General features: G+C 34.4%; 1 protein-coding gene and 1 long non-coding RNA gene across 5 annotated transcripts; one reads left to right on the top strand and one right to left on the bottom strand.

Moving 5' to 3' along the window:
- Positions 1-926: 926 nt before the first annotated feature.
- LOC131004400 (uncharacterized) lies at positions 927-4,047 on the top strand. Of its 2 annotated transcripts, XR_009094994.1 has the most exons (3): positions 927-1,143; positions 3,245-3,304; positions 3,819-4,047. It is a non-coding gene; the product is annotated as an uncharacterized LOC131004400 (long non-coding RNA). The 2 variants fall into 2 exon arrangements; XR_009094995.1 differs by having other exon boundaries at positions 927-3,304.
- An 11,821-nt stretch (positions 4,048-15,868) lies between these two features.
- On the bottom strand, positions 15,869-22,232 carry LOC131004399 (protein arginine N-methyltransferase 1.6). 3 transcript variants are annotated; one of them, XM_057931081.1, is made up of 14 exons: positions 21,802-22,232; positions 21,115-21,349; positions 20,368-20,493; positions 19,967-20,131; positions 19,748-19,866; positions 19,536-19,639; positions 19,050-19,321; positions 18,392-18,628; positions 18,167-18,240; positions 17,005-17,098; positions 16,774-16,923; positions 16,630-16,704; positions 16,443-16,539; positions 15,869-16,323 (listed from the first exon to the last, which is right to left on the bottom strand). In XM_057931081.1, the coding sequence occupies exons 1-14, from the start codon at positions 22,119-22,121 to the stop codon at positions 16,172-16,174; spliced, it is 2,220 nt and encodes a 739-aa protein (XP_057787064.1). In that variant the 5' UTR covers positions 22,122-22,232; the 3' UTR covers positions 15,869-16,171. The 3 variants fall into 3 exon arrangements, with proteins under 3 accessions (XP_057787064.1, XP_057787065.1, XP_057787066.1); XM_057931082.1 differs by having other exon boundaries at positions 21,115-21,344; positions 21,802-22,059; XM_057931083.1 differs by lacking the exon at positions 15,869-16,323 and having other exon boundaries at positions 16,785-16,923.
- Positions 22,233-22,872: the final 640 nt, after the last annotated feature.

Here is a 22,872-nt window from a genome sequence, read left to right as displayed (position 1 = left end):
GGGGATAACTAGGTTTGGTGTCAAGGGAAAACTTAGGCCCCGATTCGTAGGACCTTATGAGATTTTGGAGAGAATAGGCCCAGTAGCCTATAGGTTGGCGTTACCGCCAAGCTTTGGAAACGTTCACAATGTTTTCCACGTATCACAACTCAGGAAATACGTTTTCGATCCAAAGCACATAATCCACCAAGAAGAGATGATCCTTTGTCCAGACTTGAGCTATGAAGAAAGACCAGAGGCCATTCTAGATCGAAAAGTACAACAACTCAGGAATAAGGCAATCACATCAGTGAAAGTCTTATGGAGACACCACGGACAAGAGGAAGCCACGTGGGAGCTTGAAGACAAAATGAAGGAGAAATACCCCGAACTGTTTTAGAAGAAATATGCAAATTTCGGGACGAAATTTTTGTTAAGAGGGGTAGTATGTAGTGACCCGCTCTTTTATATATTTTAAATCTAGTAATGAGTGTTTATTTTTGTTCATCAGTGAATGAAAACGGTTTTTATCCTAATATGAATTCAGCTTATGATCCTGAATTTATATTGTTAAAGCAGTTAATGATATTATTTGAGAGTTATAACTGACTTAGCAAAGTCACGTTATTTATTTAAGCAAGATGAAATTAGATTTTATCTTTATTCAAGTCGTGATTTATTTCTGACTCGTGAGTTAATTAAATCTGCGGATTTAATTTAAATATTAGAACAACAAACGAATTAAATCTACGGATTTAATTTAGATTCATTTTATAATTTATCGATTTAAGCGAGAAATCACATGTCGAAATACGAGATTTATTTAAATAAACAGTATCAAGCATATACGAGCACACGATCCATCTTACAGTTACAGAATCACCGAGACAGAGAAAATACATCAATAATTCTCCTCTACATTTTTTTTCCTTTCTTTTTTTTCTCTTTTTCTTTCCATTAATTTTGTTCCCCACTCCATTTTACCACTAAATCTACTTTTTGACTTTCACCACCATTTTCCCCACCACTTTCACCACCAACTCAATTATGCAACAACACATATTGTTCCAGCCATCAAGTCTTTTCTTCCCTCACCAAAACGTGTAGAAGAAGTTGAGAAAGGGAGAGAGAGTTTCCTCCAACTCCAAATTGTAACTTGAAGAGGTATATACTAAGCTTCTTTATTTTGAATTCAGTTGCATATCATCCAAACGGTTCCCAAAAATTCTCAAATTAATTGTGTATCATCTTTCATACATTTTCTATATTTTGGTAAAATTTCAGAATATTTAGAGCTCGCATGATTTATTTATGAATTTGTAAACATCACTGCCCATCTGGAATACATTTTTGGTAAACAATCTTTGGGAGATCATAAGTAAAGTTTCAATCGGTGAAAACCTTTGAAACTTGAATATGTCACTCTAGACTCCCGTATCTTTCTTTTGACATCAGCCTCACCATTTTTGAGTAAGGGAAACAACCGGTATAAATTCTTGAAATCTAGTTCTTATTCCATGTACCATCCAGTAGATTTTACAAACCTACGACTTTGAGGTGGAAAAGGCCGACTTAAATATTTGATTCTCAAGCCTATCTTTCTACTGAATATTCACTGACATGTTGGGAACTTACTTGTTCAGTTTTAGAATTTTTGGTGAAGCTTAAAGTGGTTTTTCCGATTTATGTTCTGAATCTGCCAAACTTGAACTCTTTTTGTGCACTGAACTTTAGATAGTCATATCTTCTAAACCATGAAGGTTCTTAGAGTAAATCCAACTGGAGAGTGTTATGATCTCTCCCTAGTTTCCATATTGACCTTTGGGGTTCCCAGTGGAGTTTTGTAAAGGGAGATATGAATTTTTAAAGAAAGCCCACTGACTTGGTTGTAATCTGGAAATATGAAATTTACAGATTTTTGCTTGTTAAATACCCATCTTTGAGAGGGCATATCTTGCTCGTTTGAATTGTTTTTCATTCGATTCAAATTGGAGAATGATCCTTGAAATGTCTAGTTTCCAGAATGTCTTTTGGAGCCTCATTTGGAGATCCGAGGTAGATTTGGTGTCTGTTGTAAAACAACCCCTTAAGAGCTCAAGTTGTTGAATTATTTTCTATGTATCAAAGTTTATTTTAAAGGATGTTTCGTGAAAGATTTAGTATATGTGCGTAACAAGTTTGGGACTATTTATTTTAAATGAGGTCCGTTCTTTATTTAAATTAGGATGGACTTTTAATGGATATTTTTGGGATTAAACTATTATTTCTTGATTTATATAAATTATTTTTAAGGACTTATAAATATGAATTTCGTAGGCCTACTGACCTACTGTGATCGACGGTTTGTCGATGTCTAACAGCTTTGAAAATTTTATAGCAAGTCCCTACATGAGTCTTGAGTACCCTGGTAAAATTTCAAGCCATTCCAACTTCGTATGATACTTCTTTAAAATGCAAAACCTAAACTGCACATTACTACTGAGAATTTCAGAGAACAGAGAAAAGAGTCATTTATTTCAGTAGCTTCCTGGGTGATCTAGCTTTCCAAATTTTTATGGTATTAACCTTATTGTGTTATTTAGATATCCACCAAAGTTGAGCCCAGTTTGACAACGTTTACTATTTTTCAAAAATACAAGTTTTCGATTGTTCAAAACTGCCGAACATGGTAGATCGTGGTAAAAACGTCATATCTCTCAAACCACTTGGAGTTTTCGACTCTATTTTTTTTTATATGAAACTAGACTCGAAGATCTTTCTTTCGGTATGAGTCTCGAGTCCAGGAGATGTCGGAGTCAGAACAGATTAAATTTTGAAGTTGAGTCAGTGTAAAAGCAGAGCATGTTTTGATGATGTTTGATTGTGATTCTTATGTGCCTTATGTTGAGCCTTTTTATTTTATTTTATTTTTTTTAATTTTATAACATTACTTGTTCTTATTTATTAAGCCCGATTAATTATGAGATTATAAAGCGAATAAGTTGAAGTATTTATTTTCTATTGACTACGAGGAACGGGGTTTATTTAATTGACGGATTAGAACACCCGATGAGAACGGATTGATTATGATAATCTATCCGACCTCATGTGACGAGCCTTATTTAAATTATTTTATTTCGACAATTAGGATTTATAATAGAATTTCCCAGATTATTATCTCAGAATAATAATTATCGGAATATGAGTCATGCATAGTTAAATTACGCATTCTCATTAATTGAGGATTTTATTCGAGCAGTATCTTATTTATATTCTCGTAATAAAGGTCAAACACGAGATTAATAATCAGTCAAGGAGCTACTGTACCACAGAAAATTTCTATCAGGTCGGTTACTTTCATATATATCAAATGAGTTTAATGTTATGTTTGAACAGTTATTTCATTGCAAAATCTTTGAACTGAAAATTATTTCAACTGTTGTCTTGCCATAAATATTTCAATGTTTGGTATGATATCTATCTGATGTGGCTTTGCCAGTTATTATGAAATCGAATTCGGGTCCTGAGCAGTTGATAGCTATCCTGCCAGGGCTAGTGTACACCAGTGACCGTGAGTCATCTAGCGGGTTGGCCGGTCAAGTGTCCGTGAGAGGTGGCCACCTCTCCGGCACACAGTTCCAGATATGATAGATTACAAGAGAACTTAGTCTGCAGACGAACTTTAAGAATCACAAATGAATTTAGTAAGCTTGGGCCTTTTAGCGAAAAACTCCCTTGTTGTACTGTTTATGATGGCATGACAATTTACAACTTTACGAAGCATGTTATATTTCATAGTAGGCATATGTGCCCACTGAGTACTTTTGTACTCAGCCCTGCATATATTTCTAAATGTGCAGGTTGAGCAGCTGCCGATGGTGATGAAGTGACGAGCGGGACTCTTTTGTCTTATTATGTATTAATGAACTCTAGGGTTACATGTCTTCATACATGTAATCAGAACCTTATTCCGCTGCGTACTCAGAAGTTGTATACTATTTTGGATAAGTCGGAGTTATCCGAACTTATTAGTTATTTGAATCTATACGACTAAAACTTCGTTATATTATAAATATTCCTTTTGTTAAATGATGAAATGTGATTCTTCTTTGTTTAATTATCCCCTTTCTACCCCGCTTCTAATATCCCTCCATTAGTCACGGTTTCCCGGCTTAATTATCCTTAATTAGGTTCGGTCGTGACAAATGGAGACCCTTTCTTAATAAAAGAGAAGACCAAGGAACAAGGGTGACTTCAGAGTGGTTTGCATCCAAAGGAAGTGGGCCACCAAGATTGGGTGTAATTAACAATCTTTACCTTTGTCCAGAGATAATGTGCAAATACACAATTTGTAATTTATCATGAATATCAAACATGATAAACTAATTGAAGTCGATTGATTCCCCATAAAATCACAAAGAAAGTAATGGGGAACAAACTTCAAACACACATGCTAACCTTCTAGGTGGCTTAAATCTGCGATCTATTAATTGGATCGGAAACATCTTACTTGTGTTTTATCGTCTAAGTATGTACAATACTACATACACCAATTTAATTCGAGGTAGCTAATTGTTTCGCCTCAAAGTAAGTGTGGCAAAGTAATAGTGGCATAAGAACCATGATTTGTAAGGTGTCACGCTCACTACTCAGTGATTTAAATTTCCTCAGGTATGAAGAGGTTTCGATCAAGAAACCTCGCACTTGTAAATTGGTTGAACTTTTATCGTTTTCATTTTAATAGGAAACTGCCAACTAGTGCAGTCTAAGTTTGGATTTCTTTGTTGTTTACCATTGTGTTGTTGCTCTTTTTTTTTTTTCAATAAATTGGTTAGTTAAATTTGAATATTTATTTCCTAGTGATTATGCTCTAATGTGATATAAATTTTGCTGCATTTTTCTAATATTTTAAGGTTAATATTATTTTTAGTGATTTACCATTGTGCATCTTAGCTCTTGTTGCTCAAGTTGTGAAATTTACCATTGTGCATCTTTCTTGCTACTCAAGTTGTTTGGGTATTAACCCGATGAATGTGACTATTGTCTTCTTACACGATGATTCAGATAAGAATAATTACCTAAATAACTTGTGGGTTTGTTGACCTTGTAAGATAAGGAACAACTAGTTTTTGAAGTTTAAATGTAGTGTTTATGATCATTGCCGGTACTTTAAAGAGCTTGATAATGTGCTTATGCTATTGCTCATTTATATGAATGACATAACATGTTGATTGTTAGTCATTTTGTAGAGCTTGACAATGTGCTTATGTTCTTACTTACCCAAATGAAAGACATGATATGTTGCTTGTTAGTCATTTTGTTAAGTCCATGAAGTATTTTGCACAAGTGATAATTTTTAACGAAAAACCCAGTAGATGTTAGAAAGATCCTTGCAGGCACGAACATTATTAGGGATATAAAATATTCTACTTTTATATTAAATCAGGTTTTTTTTTTTTTATGTGGAATAGGTTTGGAGCAAGTTTTGTATACCTAATAAAAGCTTTTGAATTCATCTCTTGCATATCACTTTATGCTAAGTAAGGACCAACCTCCCAAGACTACTTGTAATGTGAATGATATGAGAAAAATGTCTTACTCTAATTCCAATTGTTCTATGGTGTATCTCATTAAGAGTACTATTATTCTGTTAGGACATGTTTGGTATGATGGAATGAATGAGAGAATGGAAGTGTGATTCCTATCTCTATTTCTTTACTTGGTACATTTTTTCTTAGGATTTGTCATTCCTAAGGTTTTTCATTCTTTTTCTCCTTCCGTTTCAGTCCCCATTTTTTCTTAGGATTTGTCATGCCTATCGGGAAAAGCTTTTATGTAGCTTCTTAGATATTTGAATCTTTTGTGGATGTGAGCTTTAACTTTTTAAGTGTTTTTGATGGTGTTAATTTGTTGGTTATGTGGCCTAAATCATGCTAATAATAAATTTGAATGGATAATATTATACATCATTGAAGTGAAAATAAGGAAGGAAAATGGTAAGCATCTCTCTTGTGTCAAATGTTGGAAAAGAAAGGAGACATTTTAATGCATAAATTTTTGTTATCCATCTTTTTTCATGGATAAATTTATCCATCAAAGTAAACGCATCTTTATTTGCAAATGAAACCAAGTATGTTAATGTATATGAAGCTTTAAAAGGAAGTTATTTGGCTAAAGTGACTTTTATCTAGTTTTTTATTTTATTGTATATTTTTGCAAATATTGTCGTAATTTTTTTTGCCAATATGTTATTTAATTATGCAAGAGTCCTAATTTTCATGATAGAACTAAGCATGTTGTTGTTAGGGTTTTACGTCATACTCCCTCCGTCCATGAAAAAGTGCCCCATTTGGGTGCCGGCACGGGTACTAAGAAAGGTGATAAAGTTGTTTTGAGTGGGGCAAAAATTACAATAGGGGTAGTTATAATGATATTGATTAGTTTGTTAATATTTTCTTGTCTTTTAGTTGTTGAGAGTTTAAACAATCCTACTCTTTATTGAGTTCGATTTTAATGTTAAAGACTAGTATTTAATTTTATGCCTATTTTAATTCTTGTGTTTTTTTTAACATATTCATTCTTGTTTTTTTTATGCCTATTTTAATATTAAAGACTATTTAATTTTTATTTTATTGTATAATTGTAGAGAAATCAATTGATTAGTTGACACTAATATATAAAAATAAAATTAAATTTACTTAATTTGTCAAAATATAAATATAAAAATTATTATCCACACATATATTATGTGTGGTTTAAAAAAATTAATAGAGGTGCACACCAAATATAAAAATAAACTTCATTAAATAAAATAAAACTTAAAAAAGAATTACCGCTATATAATAAATGTTACAAATAAATTTTCTGCTACACAATTTAAATGTCAATAACTAATTGAAAGTTTCAAATTGTTTCACCTACTCATTTTTCAAAATATGTGTGGGTAATGGGTAAAACATCAATTAAGATTTGCATAAATAATTAATTAAAGCCAAAATATAATTGTAGCTAAAAATATTTTCCCCCGTTTCTTACATGTCAAGAATAAATAATGATAAAAATTCATTACCCACACATAGATAATTTAGAATTATGTGTGGTTAATAAATTTTACTTCCTCCGTCCCATTAAAGTTGACAACATTTCTATTTTGGGTGTCCCACTAAAGTTGGCCACTTTCTAAAAATGGCAAAAGTTTACTTTAATTAAGTCAACAATTACTCACTAATTTGGTCAACAATTATATGCCACTTTCTAAAAATGTCAAAATTACTTTAATTAAGTCAACAATTACTCACTAATTTGGTCAATAATTGTAGGCCACACTTTATTAAAACATATAACACTCAATTTCTTAATCTTCGTGCTGAAATGAATGTTGTCAACTTTAGCGGGACGGAGGGAGTATTAGTTTGCCACGTTGTCACAACAAATTTAAAAATAAATTTTATTATACACAAATAAAATTTAAAAATAACCGTAAAATAATAAATGTCACGAAAATATTTTTGCCACACATTTTAAATGTCAATAACTAATGAAATTTTTTTGTGTGAATTACCTACACATTTTGAAATTATGTGTGGCTAAACTACCACACATTATATTATGTGTGGGTAAAAACTCAATTTCTTGTAGTGCGGAATTCACACGTGAAGTGGAGTTAATTTTCAGAACATATTTATTATTCCATTGAGCTAATCAACAAACACACATAGCCCAAAAGCCATTAAATCGAGTTGTAGATACAATTGGAGATACAATTGGAGATACAATTTGGAGGGTTTGTGTGTATTTCTTCCACTTGTTTGAGTTCAGAGAAAGAGTAATTTAATTTTGGGGGAAATGAGATTGATTAGGCGTGGGGGAGTTGATTTCGTAGTTTTAATTAGTGAGTTAATTGTGTGGGTTAATTGCATAGATTAAATAAAAGTGTGGATTTATTAATGATATAAGTTGTAAATAAATTGAAAAGTGAAGGGTATGAATGTACAAAAAGGTAAACAGGGCATTTTTTCGTGGACAAAAAAAAAGGGGTAAGTAGGGCACTTTTTCGCGGACAGAGGGAGTACGTGATATATATATTTAAAATTATTGTTATCTAAAGAAATGAAAAACACACTCACACTCTAGCCCTCTAGGTGACTCAAACCCCCGACCTATTGATTGGAGGAGAAACTTCTTATCAACAGATTACGCTTCATTGTCACTTTATTGAGGATAAAGACATTAAACTTGACCAAATTTATATTGATTTTAATCTCGCCGATGTGTGGAAAAATATGTTTCATGTCAAAGACCCTAGAATTTATATTGATTTACAATAAGAGCATCTTTAACCGTGAGCCTCTCAAGGGGGGCTCTTAGATGGTCCTCATCATTTCTGCACTTAAATTTTTTCATTGTATCTTTATTTCTAATGTACTTTTCAATTGATTTGAATATTAAATTTAACAACATAAATTTCGTTTAAATTAAAATTTAGATGGTCTCTACATCCGGGCTCTTAATTTTTTTTTCATTGTATCTTTATTTCTAATGTACTTTTCAATTAATTTAAATATTAGATTTAACAGCATAAATTTTGTTTAAATTTAAATTTAACACTATATTAATTAAAAATTAAAATAACATTAAAATAAAAATAAAATCCTACAATACTAAAATTTAAAGTCCTTGGCGACGTTTGATATTTGCAACCACGTTCACGTGAAACAATAATTCTTTGGGCTTCATTTGTGTCGTATCTTTGCCAATGGGAATGGAGTCGGTGAGGTCCCGTTGAGTTTGGAAGAAATTATCCATGACTTTTGTCATGTTTTTCATGGTTGTGACTACTCTCTTTTACTCATTAGACGACTCTTTCTTCTCATTTCCTTTTCCCTCGTCTCTTTTTGTCGCCTTTTGGCCTTGAGGTCTCGTTGAGAAGTCTCTAGAAGTCATCATGTGGAGACCGTTCGATTCCTTCGAACGTTTGGCGGAGTGAGCATCCTCGTCGATAGAAGCGAATCTCTGCGGAGCACATGCCAAGCGTGGGGATATTTGAATTGACCCCATGCTACGAGACATACAAATTTTGTTGATCATCGCTCATGTCGGAGCACCAATTCACTCGGCATTTGTCGTAGATGGATACCTTCACGTCCTTTTTGACGCATTGGAAGTGCGATTTGATTTCCTTTACGTCGTGTTGAATAGTATCGGGAGGCCATTGCTCGTTGTGCTTCGTGACGATGCCTTTCCAATAGACGAGAGCCTTTTGGTCAGCTTCCTTCACGGCGTTGAGCGTAGCCACGGCCCACAAGGTGCATATGAGCGTTGTCTCTGTCGAAGTGTAGCCGCTCTTTTACTTCATCATCGTCAGCATGGTGGGTATCTCCGCCACATCATTGTCTTGAGAAAAATTGGTGTTCAAGATAATTCTCTCAAGACCCGCCGTAGACAAGGCGTTTGATTCTTGAGAGAACGGCGAAAAAGCTCTGCCGGACAAACTTGGATTGCCAGGCGATGAGGCCGGATTTTGGGGGTGGTTGCTCCACTAATTTCCTCAACCACCCTCCATTTTTACTAACACAATAAATGAAAGAAAAAAAAATTTTAAAATAGATTGAAGAAGATGAAGAGGAATAGAAATTAGTGTGAAAATAAAAGTTAGGATTGTAGTATTTATAGAGGTGAAGAGTAAGAGTGGCGTTGCATGGCGGCCACGTGTCGCGTCCCTAACAAACATGTAGACAGCAGTTAGCATGATATACCGGATCGCCTCCTTCAATTCACAATCCCATTAATTATTCTGCAATTTTGCATTATCAATATGGAGAAGAAGAAGAAGAAGAAACATCTTTCATCCATTGCTAACCACGTTATTGGAACATGCGCCAAGTAACGCTTCATCTCTCTCTCTCTCTCTCTTCTTCAACCATTATCTCCGAAATGCACAATTAGTTGCTTATCATTGATGCCAATATTCATACGCGTATCAAAATGCTCCACTATTTCATGTTCATATCCATATATTTTTCTCTTCTCATGATTCCTGCATTATTAAGCAAAATTAGATGTTCATTTGCAGATAACTAGTGAATGATTAGAATGTACATTAGCTAGGGTTCAATTGAATGGTTAGAGAGGATTTCTCACTAATTAAGATCAGAAATCGTAATGAAGGCCTTAATTTCCCATTAACAACTAGTGTCCTCCATAAAAATAGAGTTAAACTTATAATTCTCATAAGCATGTTGGGATAATTATCACCTCTCTTCTTTAAAATTATCAACTTGTTCATAGAGAAATTCACCTTTCGACATCTGCCTAAGTGCAATGTAAGTTAAGTTTAAGCCCTTAGTTACTACTTAATCAGCCTTCACTTTCACAATCAAGACGAGTATCAAGTCTGCTAGCGATCTAGTATATATATATAATTTCACTTTGATTTCCAAATACATAGACTTCTTTCAGCAAAAATATAAACAAAATACTTAATTCTAGTGATTGGAGTATAGAATAAGCTTCAAATTAATGCCTTGATGATGACTTCCGAAATCTTCTCCATTGTTACCATATATCTTGATTGTGCCAAATGTGGAGACTTTTGTTGTGCTGTCTCAAAGCTTTTATCCTTTTACTCCTTGTCTCTTTTTATTCATATATGAACTGACGCCCCCTTTCATAGTTCGCTCTTTGCCACTTTCACAATGGTTCCATTTGTAAGTTTATTCTATTCGATAAGAGAAGCATCGTTCTGAGATTGAGCCTTGGCTTTTGTAAATTGAGACATATATTGTTCTTATTATTCTTTTCATATTACTCGTGTTTTAGTTATGTTAACGTCTATTAGAAGATCCAATATTGCATGAAGTTTGAATTAAGTAGATGATAGTTTTGTTGCTTATTTGCATGATTAAAGAAGTAAATGATCTATTATGTTGAAGATGATGATGAGTATGAGCATCATTTGCTTAATTGGTATTTAACATTAAAAATTCAGTAGGAAAATTTTAAGCAACAATTCGGCCCCGCTCAAGGTTCTTGTGCTGGATCCAAGGTCTCTTATCTATCATTTTGATTTAGGATTATGGGATAAAATAGTATATTTAATTTATTTAGGGTAAATATCATGAAAATCTCTGAACTATACCCGTTTTATCAAAATACCCTAAAATTTTCGAAATGTTCTCTAAACCTTCAAACTATTAGGTTTTTATCAAATATATCCCGCATCTATTTTCCGATCACCAGAAATGTGAAGTGGCTCGTCGGATGCCACGATATAATTAATTTATATTCTATTTTTTTAAATGACATGGCAAAAACGACGTCGTTTCGTATCATATCATTGAAAAAAAATACACTCTGGAATTTAATACCATAAGAAAAATAATATCATTAAAGATTTATTAATACACAATATTTACATAAAAAATAATGCAAATATATATATATAGGGTGTGGTTCTAGAGAGAACTACATTATTTGTGAGAACGGGAGAACCATCAAATCTAATGCATTCACTGTAAAAATTAATGCATCCGCTGTTAAAATTAATGCACTCAACAAAATAAAAAAAAATGCTCCCTTCAGGATTCGAACCCAAGATCTGCATTCATCCAACAAGATGATGCATCCACCGTAGATCTTGATGATCGAATGGCTGAAAATGGTTCTCCGGTCTTCTTTTATTTATGGTTCTTTCCTGAACCTCTCCCTATATATATATACCATAAGAAACACATTTCCAGTATCGGTGTGCAACAAACCAAGGCCTGAGCTCACTCTTCTTCCACATGGCCTTTCTTCGTTTGAAGTACTTCCTCTTGGTCTCCCTCTCGGTCTTTCTGTTGCCTTCGTGGTGCCTTCTTCGGCTATATTAACATGTAGTGAAGAAGACCTGAGATAGACACATCTTTCCTCGGTCTTCCCGGTCCCTTCTTCCGTTCTTCGGTTGTGTTATCTAATAATACAACAATGTATTAAAAGAGTTTATTCTTAATTCTAAGTTATTAGCGCAAATTTCAAGCACGATGGAAGAGTTTTTATATAAATTCTAGAGTGGATTTTTATTTTTAAAATGATATGGTTTGAAACTACGTCGTTTTTCCCATGTCATTTAAAAAAAATAGAATATAAATTACATTGTGGCATCCGGTGAGCCACATCACGATTTTGGTGACCGAAAAATAGATGTAGGATATATTCGATAAAAGCCTAATAGTTTAAGGGTTTAAATATTTCAAAACTTTCAACGTATTTTTTAATAAAACGGATATAGTTAAGGGGTTTTGATGATATTTACCCATTTATTTATTAAATAGGAGGATAATAATAGAACCATCCTTAAATGTATGAATAAATTTTGTCATCAAAAAGAAATTTCAACGGTGGTGGAGCATTGAGAATTTTGCATTGGGACGATTGAGATCTTCAGAGATTCATTCACTCATTTTGAGAGTTTTTCATATGAATATAGTTTTTCATTCACTCATTCACTCATTTGCGTTGGAATAGGAACAAGAACTGCTACAGAGATGAGGACTTGTATTGAGAGTTTTTCATATGAATATAGTGTCAATAGGACAACTCATTTTGTCGTATTATGTCGTGCATACTAGTACGCTTATTCGTGCGATGTACAATAAAATCGAAATTAAATAATGTTTTTTAAATAAATAAATATTAAACAGTTAAAATATAAATAAATGCAAAATATGGTTTAAAAATAAAATATTAATTACTCAATAAATTACGAATTTAAAAACGTAATTTTAACAATGTATAAAGTGTAATGATAATTATAGTTATTTAATAATTTTAAATTATTTGATACGGGAAATTAATATATACATTATTATTATTATAGAGTATTCCACATAATGATTAATGAATAAATATTTTCATACACATAGATAAATAAAAATGTTGTAAAATTTTAATAGAGAGAAAGAAAATAAAATATTTTAAAATTCTAATAATCTATTCGTTTCAAATTCATTTTAGAGGATTTTTATATCATATTAAAGATCTTTTTACGAACTTAAACTTAAAATGCATATTGCATATTTCTTCATAAATCAAATTTGACGATATTTAGAAAAGAATTAAAATTATATAAAAAAAAATTGATGGGAGAAGAGAGTGAAAAAATGGAGGGAGAAAACTCATCTTTTATATATTATATAGATTTATGATCCAATTGAGGATTTTAGTGGAGATTGTTTCGTCTGATTTCACTTCGGATGCATTTACTTTGATGGAAAATGAGAGAATACATATATTTTCACAATTTTCACATGTTTACTATGACAGAAAATTTTCTTCATGCATGATGAAATATTTCCTCAGGTAGCTCTTTTTCACTTATTGTCTCTACAATATTAGATAATACTTATTATTTTTGGGTAGTGGTATGAAAATATTTTATAATATTTTATAGAGTAAATATATAAAACTGTCCACTTTCATATTGTAAAGATAAAAAATGTCCACTAAGATAAAAATAATAAAAACTGTCCACTTTATGGTTGAAAGGATGGAAATGCCCCTTAGCCTAAAATAGCTCATTTCATCTCCTCCCCCCTCTCTCTGTTCGCCTCCTCCGCTCACACTTCCCACGCCAGCTTCCCCATCATCGCCGTCGCCGTCATCGGCATTCTCGCCACTGCGATCCTCCTCGTCAGCTACTACATATTCGTCATCAAATGCTGCCTCAACTGGCACCGCATCGACCTGCTGCGCCGCTTCTCCTTCTCGCGGTGGCGCGCGGCGGAGGAACACCCGCTTCTCTTGCTGCTGTCTATTTCCCGTCGCTCGAGAACAGCGGCCTCAACGAGGCCGCCATCAGATCCATCCCGATCTTCAAGTTTGGGAGCGAAGCCTCCTCCTCCGACGACGACGCTGCGAAATCTTAATCTCAATCTCGCGATTGCGCGGTTTGCTTGAACGAATTCCAGCGGGGAGAGAAGCTGCCCACGATTCCGAATTGCAGCCACATCTTCCACATCGATTGCCAGACTGCTAAATTAATTCCGAATCAATAGCTGTCGTGATGTCGATCGACCGTCTGAAACCCTAATTTCTGAGGAGGAGACGCCGCAAATCTGGTTCTCTCTCTCTCTCATGCTCGATCTCCGGTAGCCCCTCCACGCAGATCTGGCTCTCTCTCTCTCTCTCTCTCTCTCTCTCTCTCTCTCTTTCAGATCTAAGCTTCGGTAGCCTCTCCACGCAGCTACAGAGCTGGTCCGCCACCGGGTCACGCCGCCCTCCACTACCTTCGCCCATTTCCGCCCCCACGAGCAGAGCTCTGATACAAGCTTCAACGCCGACTTCTTCTCCGGAAAGAATGGATCCTCTCTTACATACTGAGATTTGGGCGAAATAGAAGTTGATCTAATGTGATTTGGGCGAATTGGGTGAATTGGTGATTTTAGTGAGGAGTTTTGTTGATTTGATGGATCCTCTTAGTGAGAAGCCGAATTGGGCGAATTGTTTGAAGCTGAACTATAAGTGAAATTGTTTAGTTAATTTGTTTAATTTTTTAAATGATTTTTTCATACTGTGAAGGAAGCGTATTTACATTGATATGCTGATGTTAATGTGTTGGTTTTCTGAATAACTCTGATTTATTGGCAATTTCTTGAATTCACGACTAAATGTATGAATTCACATCTTGATGTTTTTGAATTCACAACTTGATGTTCTTAAATTCACAATCAGATCTATAAATTCATAACTTAATGTTCTTGAATTCACGATCACATCTATGAATTCACAACTTAATATTCTTGAATTCACAACTAAAACTCGAATTCACAACCAAAATAAATTCTAATTTTAGTTGTGAATTCAAACTTTAAAAACTCAAATTCACAACTACTTGAATTCACAACTAAAATAAATTCTGGTTGTTAATTCACAACCAAAAAATTCTGATTGTGAATTAAATTTTAGGGTTTAGGGTTCACAACTAGAGTTTACGGTTTCAGTTCAGTTCAATTGTGAATTTACTATTTCAGTTCAGTTGTGAATTCACAACTAGGGTTTACGGTTTCAGTTCAGTTCAGTTGTGAATTTACTGTTTCAGTTCAGTTGTGAATTCACTATCATAATAATTCACAACTAGGGTTTAGGTTTAGGGTTTAGTGTTTCAGTTCAGTTCAGTTGTGAATTCACAATCGTAATAATTCACAACTAGGGTTTAGGTTTAGGGTTTAGGGTTTCAGTTCAGTTCAGTTGTGAATTCAAAACCAAAAAAATCTGGTTGTGAATTAAATTTTGATTGTGAATTCACACTGGTTGTGAATTGCGGAATTTTTTAAAGGGGTGATGTAAAGTGGATATTTTTTAAATTTTTAATGTGAAGGGTATTTTGGTAACACTGGCCATTTTTTAATATTTTTATTTTAGTGGACAATTTTTAATTTTACAATATGAAAGTGGCCATTTTAAAAATCCACTCTATTTTATAATCTTTTCATGTCTAGTCTAGTAAACATATGATAAAAAACCAAGAAATAATAATATTTTCTCATATTTTTTTATCCATCATTTTTCAATGAGAATTTTACAACCAAAATAAACACACACCCCCTTAATGGAATGAATGACTTTCCGTTCTAAAAGAAAAGAAAAAAAATATATAGTGTGCTCTCATCGTGTGTTGGTGCTGCAATATGATCCATAACATAATTTTTATTGTACCAACAAAAAACAAATCAATGTTGTAAGCCACACAAACTGTAAAAATCATATTTTTGGTGCCAAATTTTAACCTGTAAACTGAAAAGTGATTATATGCAATACTGCTAGATATATGACGAGTACACACACCAAAACATCAAACTATGCAAAATTGTGCAGAAGAAGTTTAATTACAAAAGTACTCAACCAAAGCAGTTATTAATAGTATCAAAATTCATTACAAAATGATTCGTCATTAAATTTCAAACTATTCAATCAAATCCAGCAATCCGACATGTCTTGTACAGACAAAGTTGACTCTTTCAGTTAATAGTGTTGCATGCTCAAAGGAGAGATAAGGATCGTATCAAGGATTGAAACTCTTACAAGAACCAGCGGTCACGCTACCTTTTTTTTTTGATAAATTACACAAGTAAATAAAGAAAATTTAAAGACCGCACAACGAAGGACTCGAACCCAGAACCTCAGGTCTTGGACATTAACCTCCTACCACTAAGCCAACACATGCAGACAGCGCAGGCTACCTTTGATTCATGAGAAAGTCGTGTTTTAGAATGAGTTCACCATTTGAAGGATCAAAGAAAGCTTCGATTTCTGTTGAGGATAAGTCGCCATTCCCAACCTCTACTGGCTCATTCAAAAGCTTCACAGCTTGTTTCCAATGTCTTTTATCTGAAAAGTTCAGACAAGAACAACACAATTTAGTCATTTAATCAATTGATTAGAATTTGCACACTTTGAAGAAACAATAAGATGTATTTTTATCGATAGATTCTTTGAAAGAAACGAACCAGGTCCCGTTGATAGAACAGTGTTGTTCTCTGTATCCATGACCCAATCAATCCAAAGGGCGAAGCCATGGCACGTCCCAGATTCTCCAAATTGAAGCTGTAAGCAAGTCGATTATAATAAACCCCCGAAAACAGCCATGATAATAAATTTTGTTGGTATTTTGATGCGTTGGGAGAAATATTCTACCTTAGTTTTTTCAGAACAGGGGCTCATTGGTTTTGAGAAATCAAACTCCAAAACAGTGGTCGTTTTGCTGAGAATCTGGGGTAAAAATTACAAATAAATCAGGATGTTACGATCAAACTTCCGAAATAACAAACGCAAGAATACCTTGGTCTCACCACACTGCCAAATAAAATAGGGCAGAAAAGGACTGTCTTCTGTAGCCGGTAGACCTCCACATGCCCCCAGTGTGGTATTTACTACTGAATTATCAAACCCTTCAATCTTTTTCAGGCAACAACGGCTTTTCCAAAGATCCTACAGAACAAGTTGAGATCTACTATTAGTATTCTCTGTTACTGAAATCATTCAAGTAAAGCACATCTGTTGTCAACTTACAGGAAGGTAAACTGCGCAAGCTTTCAACAACCCTCTACAAGGCATTATGAGCACATCTTTAGATAGAACCGGATCGAGTAAAGTTCTTTCCTTCCTAGAAAAGATGAACACAAAGGTAAGTTATTAGCTCCAAATTTTTGCAGCACAGAAAGGCAATAACAAAAGAAAGTATTTCCACAATCTGATTCAAACACTTGTGCTCGAGCTACAGTCATCAGCATAAAGCAAAATAAATACTACTACTATTTAGAGATTCAGAAAAAGAAATAGAAGAAAATTTATATTTGTACCAAAATTAACAGTTGATCGTATTCTCCAGCTTGGTTTATAAAATGGCTTAAAACTGAAATCAAGCTTGGTTTCTGTACATCTTTAAAATCTATTACTATTATAGAAGTGTCTATTCTTACAATTTTTGACATACCTATAATATCAAAGATTGTTCGTATTTTAATATATATTTAGGTTTAATTCATTTGGGGTTATTGCATAATAAATCACAAACTTATTCCAATTTTGCAATTCCGACCTCATTTCAAACCTTAACAAATGAAAATCAAATCTTTTTAATTTCAGGGAAGCCCCAATTGCAAAAGTTAAAAAGATTAGGTATTTATTTGCAAAGATTTGAAAGTGAAGTCGAAATTGCAAAATGGGTATAAATCCGTGATTTATTATGCCATTTGTGATACAAAATTATCTATTTTTGTATATACATTATTTAACTTCATGACTTTTACGGGCAGAGCACGTGCCATTTAGCTAGTGTAATTGGCAAGGACAGAAGTGCACGAATTAGTTACTATTGACAACTAAAAGGTTGAAAATCTTAAACAACAATTCAAGATTAGGGAAATTCACTTACTATATTTATACACTAGAATTCCTTTCAGTGCCTGATTATAGAAGAAAAGGACAGGATTCACAGCTAGGCTTTTACTTCTACTAAGATTATGAAAATTATCATTAAGACTGAAAATTGGTCAAGGATTTAGCATCTAGAAAATGGAAAGCATTGTCTGTCAGTGTCCGTGCCGTGGTAATTTAGATCATGACTTGCAACAGTATAGGGAATAAAATAACTGGAATAGAGACAAGAGCAACAATGAGATTAGAGTTTAGGGAGATGAAATCTACCATTTGAGTCAGAGGCAACACCTACCAAAATCGCAGATTTTGCCAGGGAAGGACATTGTCATTTCCATAATAGAATGGCTCCGCAATGAATAAGTCAATCTGCAGATGTTCAAGGTGAATAGTTACAGCATTGTATCAAGAAAGCGATATAGCTTAGTTAATGGTCAATATGAAATTGCAGGCACCATAATTAGCTCAAGCAATTCTTAACCACAAAAAGTTGTGCAAATTTATACAGAAATAAGTTTACCTTTCGCTGAAGGGAACCTTGCAGACTCGATAGCAAATCCTTCTTTTTGAGGAACTCTATACGGTCCATGGTGTAGCTGTTAGATACAGAAGCTTTTTGCAGATACTGCATGCCCTTCTTTCCAAGACCAGGGAACAGTGGCATCACTTGTGAAGTCTTGGAAAGATGGGCAACAGCAACTGCCAAGAAGATGCTATCATCTGCAACTAAACATAAGGGACCTACTTTCTGATGGAGCTGAAAATGAAAAGGGCAAAACAAATGAAAGATGAAAAATATAAAGGAAAATTGAGGTACGAAAAATGAAATAATAACCAAACAGCCTATATACTTCGAGATCGAAGCAAGCCATGTACGAAAATTTGTTTTACCCCTTCTAACACACTCCAAGCCATTACTTCAGAAACTTAACAGGGCAAAAGCAAAATCAAAAAATTGAGCCATTGCAAGGAAAACTGGAAACTAGAAAATGAATTCTTAAGGGCAGAAGAAGTGGCCTGGTAACTTAATGGATAGTTTTTTCTTGGTAGCAATGCCAATAACCTTCGACATCAAATAACGTTCACAAAGTAAGCTATGTATTCACTTTTAGAGGTCAGATTAGTAAAAAACAATGTCTTAAATGATTTTACTTCATTAGGAAACAAAAAATTCTTACAGCTTTCTTAACAACATTGAGCATCAAATCTCTCCAGACACAATCTCCATACAAAGAAATTCTTTCCGGCAACAGAACAATCTGACAATCTCGAGTATGGAGGTCAACATTTGCATCTTCTTTCTTATCGCATGAAGTCTTGAAATTATATGAGATGCTGGTTTCAGTATGAGCAGCATGTACCCGGACCTCTTTGTCTTTCAATACAGGCAGACCTGACCTCGGGATGAACCAAACACTTTGTTTCCAATGATCACACCAACCTCCAGAATCTAGGACAGCACAATATACAAAAATTGGTTCATACTAGACTTTTTCATTGCCTAAAAACTAACGCCAAATGAATGACATGAAAATAAACCCCTCTACTTCCTAAACTGGTTTTCCAAGGTTGAGCAAAGCTGCATATTAAATCAATGAAAACAGTAATAGCAGATGTGTTGTGTCTTGCATGACAGACAAACTAAACAAATAGCATTCACTTACTAAGGAAGGATGTTTTCAACTGTTTCACATCAGAAGGAGATGGTACCCAGTTCGGCGCCGTAGAATAGAATATTGTTCCTTCACTATCAAGCTGAAGCAACCACCTGAAGGAGGACGAATTATATATAATTGGACCTAGATGATTTTATAATGAAATAGAAAGAACCTGGATAATACATCAACAGCAATGACCTATGAGCTCAATCATGTACCATGAGATGATAGCATGAACTGTACCATCACTCGTAGCCTTTATGTGCAGGTCAGCTTCACGAAAACTATCTGGCCTCCTCCAAAAGTCAAAATCAAAAACTTTGAACGGCTCCGAAAGCTGGATCAGTGTACAAGATTCAGTAGGATGCTTGTCAACTTCAATTTGACAGAATAACTGACACTTTATCAAAGAATAATCTTTACCATAGAATAATTACCAGTTTGATTTCATCTTTAATTGCATTACAATGCATTGCAAACTGTTGCTTTTTGACCACTAAAAGGTCGGCCATACCACTTGGAAGAAGATGAATGCCATCTGATGCTTCTGCCTCTCTTTGAACTAAATCATGCATCTCCCGTAAATATGTGCACTCAACCAGCTGAAACAAATAGAGATACTCACATAAAGAAGGACTTCATCCAAATGGTTACATGCAGCACACCATTAAAATAGTAAGACACACAGCATACGAAATAAATAGAAGACACTGATTTGAAGACATCTTAGAAGAGTGAAACAAAGTCTAAATTAGAAAAGACTGATGATACTCAACCAACCAGGGTAAGTTAAGAAACATGTAAAAAATGTTGGGACCATGGTACTTTAATCAACTACCTGGCCGTAAGTAGTTGCTCGGTAAGGCACAGTTTGTGGATTTTCTACCAATAACTTGTCATGTGCATGTTGCAAAGTAGGAATTAGCCCTTCACCCAATAATTCGGAATCTAGGATCTCGCTGACCTGCATTTTTTATGTTAAGGTATAATCAAAGCAACAGATTAGTGTTAAAACTTTACTCACAAAATGCACTAAAAGTTCTGACTATAAAGGCCTTCTTCCCAACTGATACTCTATGGGTGTATACCCAGGCATTGTCAAAAAGCATTTGAGCTAACAGCATCATGGAAGACACTTAGACATTATTCCAGATATGCAGTTCAGAAACGTGGAAGAAATGCATGCAGGTCCCGATAATAGACAGCAAACACTACCAAAGTAAGTACAGATGCTGAACACTTTTTTTTCTCTCTTTTGTTTGTTTCAGTCAAGAGGGTGATTGTGCCATGTGTGACAAAGCTAAAGAAAAGGCAGCCAATTCATTGTAACTAAAAATGAAAATGAAAATTTTCACATAAGAGATGATAAAATGCTTCTTGTACTTTTGTTTATGAAGCAATTGCATCACAAACTAGATATGACATTCTTCCTGCAAACACCATTTTCTTCTTTAAGTGTTTGGATATCCTTCGAGAAGGAAATAGCAAAGAAACTAATCCATAATTTTTACTCCAAAGGAAATAGCAATCTAACAAGATTATCACCATCCAATTATGGCAAAAGTATCATGGAAGTGGCACTCACAAGAATATCAGCACGTGATGGGATATCCAAGCCAACTTCCAACTCATCCGACCTCTTATTTATGAGACGAATTTTCCCATCCATGCCGTTGGCTCGGAGAACCTTTCTCATTAACTTAACCATGGGAAGGTATGACTCGCAAGCTGTCACCATCCCTTTAGAGCTAGAGCTCCCATTTGAATCAGAAAGTCCCATAGCTCGAGCTGCCATCATCGACAGCAATCCTGTCCCTGCTCTGTTCAAAGCACACAAATACTTCACTCTCAAATACTCAATAACTAGCATGGGTGTTTACTTAGAAGATTAGCCCCCAAATAGATAAAAATAATAAAGTTAATCCCTTGTTACTAAGATGAAAATGGATATCCAATTTCTATCTTTTGAGCTAATTTTGCTCGATTTATATCTCATTGAAATGGTGAGATTGGAGAAATCCTAGTAACGAGGATAAAAATACTCAATCATATATCTTATTAATCATACTTAAAAGGACCCTAAAAATCACATGAATATGACCCCATGTAGACATTATTAGCATCTCTACAAGTTAGATAAGGGGCACATTCACAAGCTTATGTTAGCTAAAATTACTTGATGTATTCTTAGCTACTAGGCAATACTGATATATTAATGCGCTGAGCGCAAGAATTGTGTGTGTAATGCAGTTGTGAGTTCTTAAAGGAGTACCCAATGTCAAGAACGTGGCAGGGTGTATTGACGGTCTTATCGATGGCGAGACGGTAGGCGGCATTGCGGCGGGAATCGTTGAGCATGTCGAGATACGACGTCGTAGCAAGAAGTGCTTTTGGGGTTGTTTGGAGTCCATTGTCTTCTTCGTCTTCCTCCTCGATAACTACCCACTCCGATTTTCCGGTGAGTGGGTCGGTTTTGAGCTGAAAGATTCGCTGGGCCAAGCCGCAGGCGGCGGCGGAGGAGCTCATGCCTCTGGATGCGGCGGAGCTGCGGGGAAATGTAAAGATTAGGGGTTTAAGGACGACGGATAGCATCACATACCATAATTGGGATTTTACAAAGTTTGTGTGAAAATTATTAATTACGAGTATTTTTGAAGGGGATTAATGTTTTTTTTTTTTGAAAGAAAGATGAAATATATATTGCTCAAGGCTGTCAAGCATTTAAGGGGATGAATGTTCTTAGGGGTGAGCAGAAATCGAACCGACACTGAAAACCGAACCGAACCGAACTGGATTGGTGCGGTTCGGTTCCAATTCCATTGGTTCGATTTTCGGTTCGGTTTTAAAAAGTAAAAAGCGAAAATTTTCGGTTTGGTGTCGGTTTCCATTTTTTGGTTCGGTTTTAAACCGAACCGAACCGATACATATTAATATTTTATTATATATAATTATTTTATAATATATAATTATTTTTCTAATCTTTTAACCTAAAACTAAAACCCTAATTCACAATTATTACATAATTATTTATCATGTTCATGTTGTGGGGATTTGACATTTGAAATTTGTGTATTTTACATTATTTTATAATTTTTAATTGGTATTTTCAAAAAAAATAAAATAAAATAAAATAAATTGCATTATTGAACCGAACTGAAACCGATGGTTTTATCGGTTCGGTTCCGGACCCCCAATTGGTGCGGTTTGGTTCCAATTTTTACCATCGGTTCGGTTTTTGATTATGAGTTTTTGGTTCGGTTTTGCACCGAACCGAACCGATGCTCACCCCTAAATGTTCTTTCTTTTCTTTTTCTCTCTATTTCCCTCTCTCTCTCTCTCTCAA

The sequence above is a fragment of the Salvia miltiorrhiza genome, unplaced genomic scaffold (genome assembly GCF_028751815.1).
Source record: "Salvia miltiorrhiza cultivar Shanhuang (shh) unplaced genomic scaffold, IMPLAD_Smil_shh original_scaffold_386, whole genome shotgun sequence".
NCBI classification, from domain to species: domain Eukaryota; kingdom Viridiplantae; phylum Streptophyta; class Magnoliopsida; order Lamiales; family Lamiaceae; genus Salvia; species Salvia miltiorrhiza.
This window is presented reverse-complemented; position numbering and strand designations above follow the sequence as displayed.

Coding starts and splice junctions, on each gene's coding strand:
- LOC131004399 (XM_057931081.1), bottom strand. CDS start 22,121: ATGCTATCCGTCGTCCTTAAACCCCTAATCTTTACATTTCCCCGCAGC. Junction 19,867..19,966: donor TTAAAGATGAAATCAAACTG/GTAATTATTCTA, acceptor ACACTGATCCAG/CTTTCGGAGCCGTTCAAAGT. Junction 16,705..16,773: donor GGCAGTGTGGTGAGACCAAG/GTATTCTTGCGT, acceptor TTTTTACCCCAG/ATTCTCAGCAAAACGACCAC.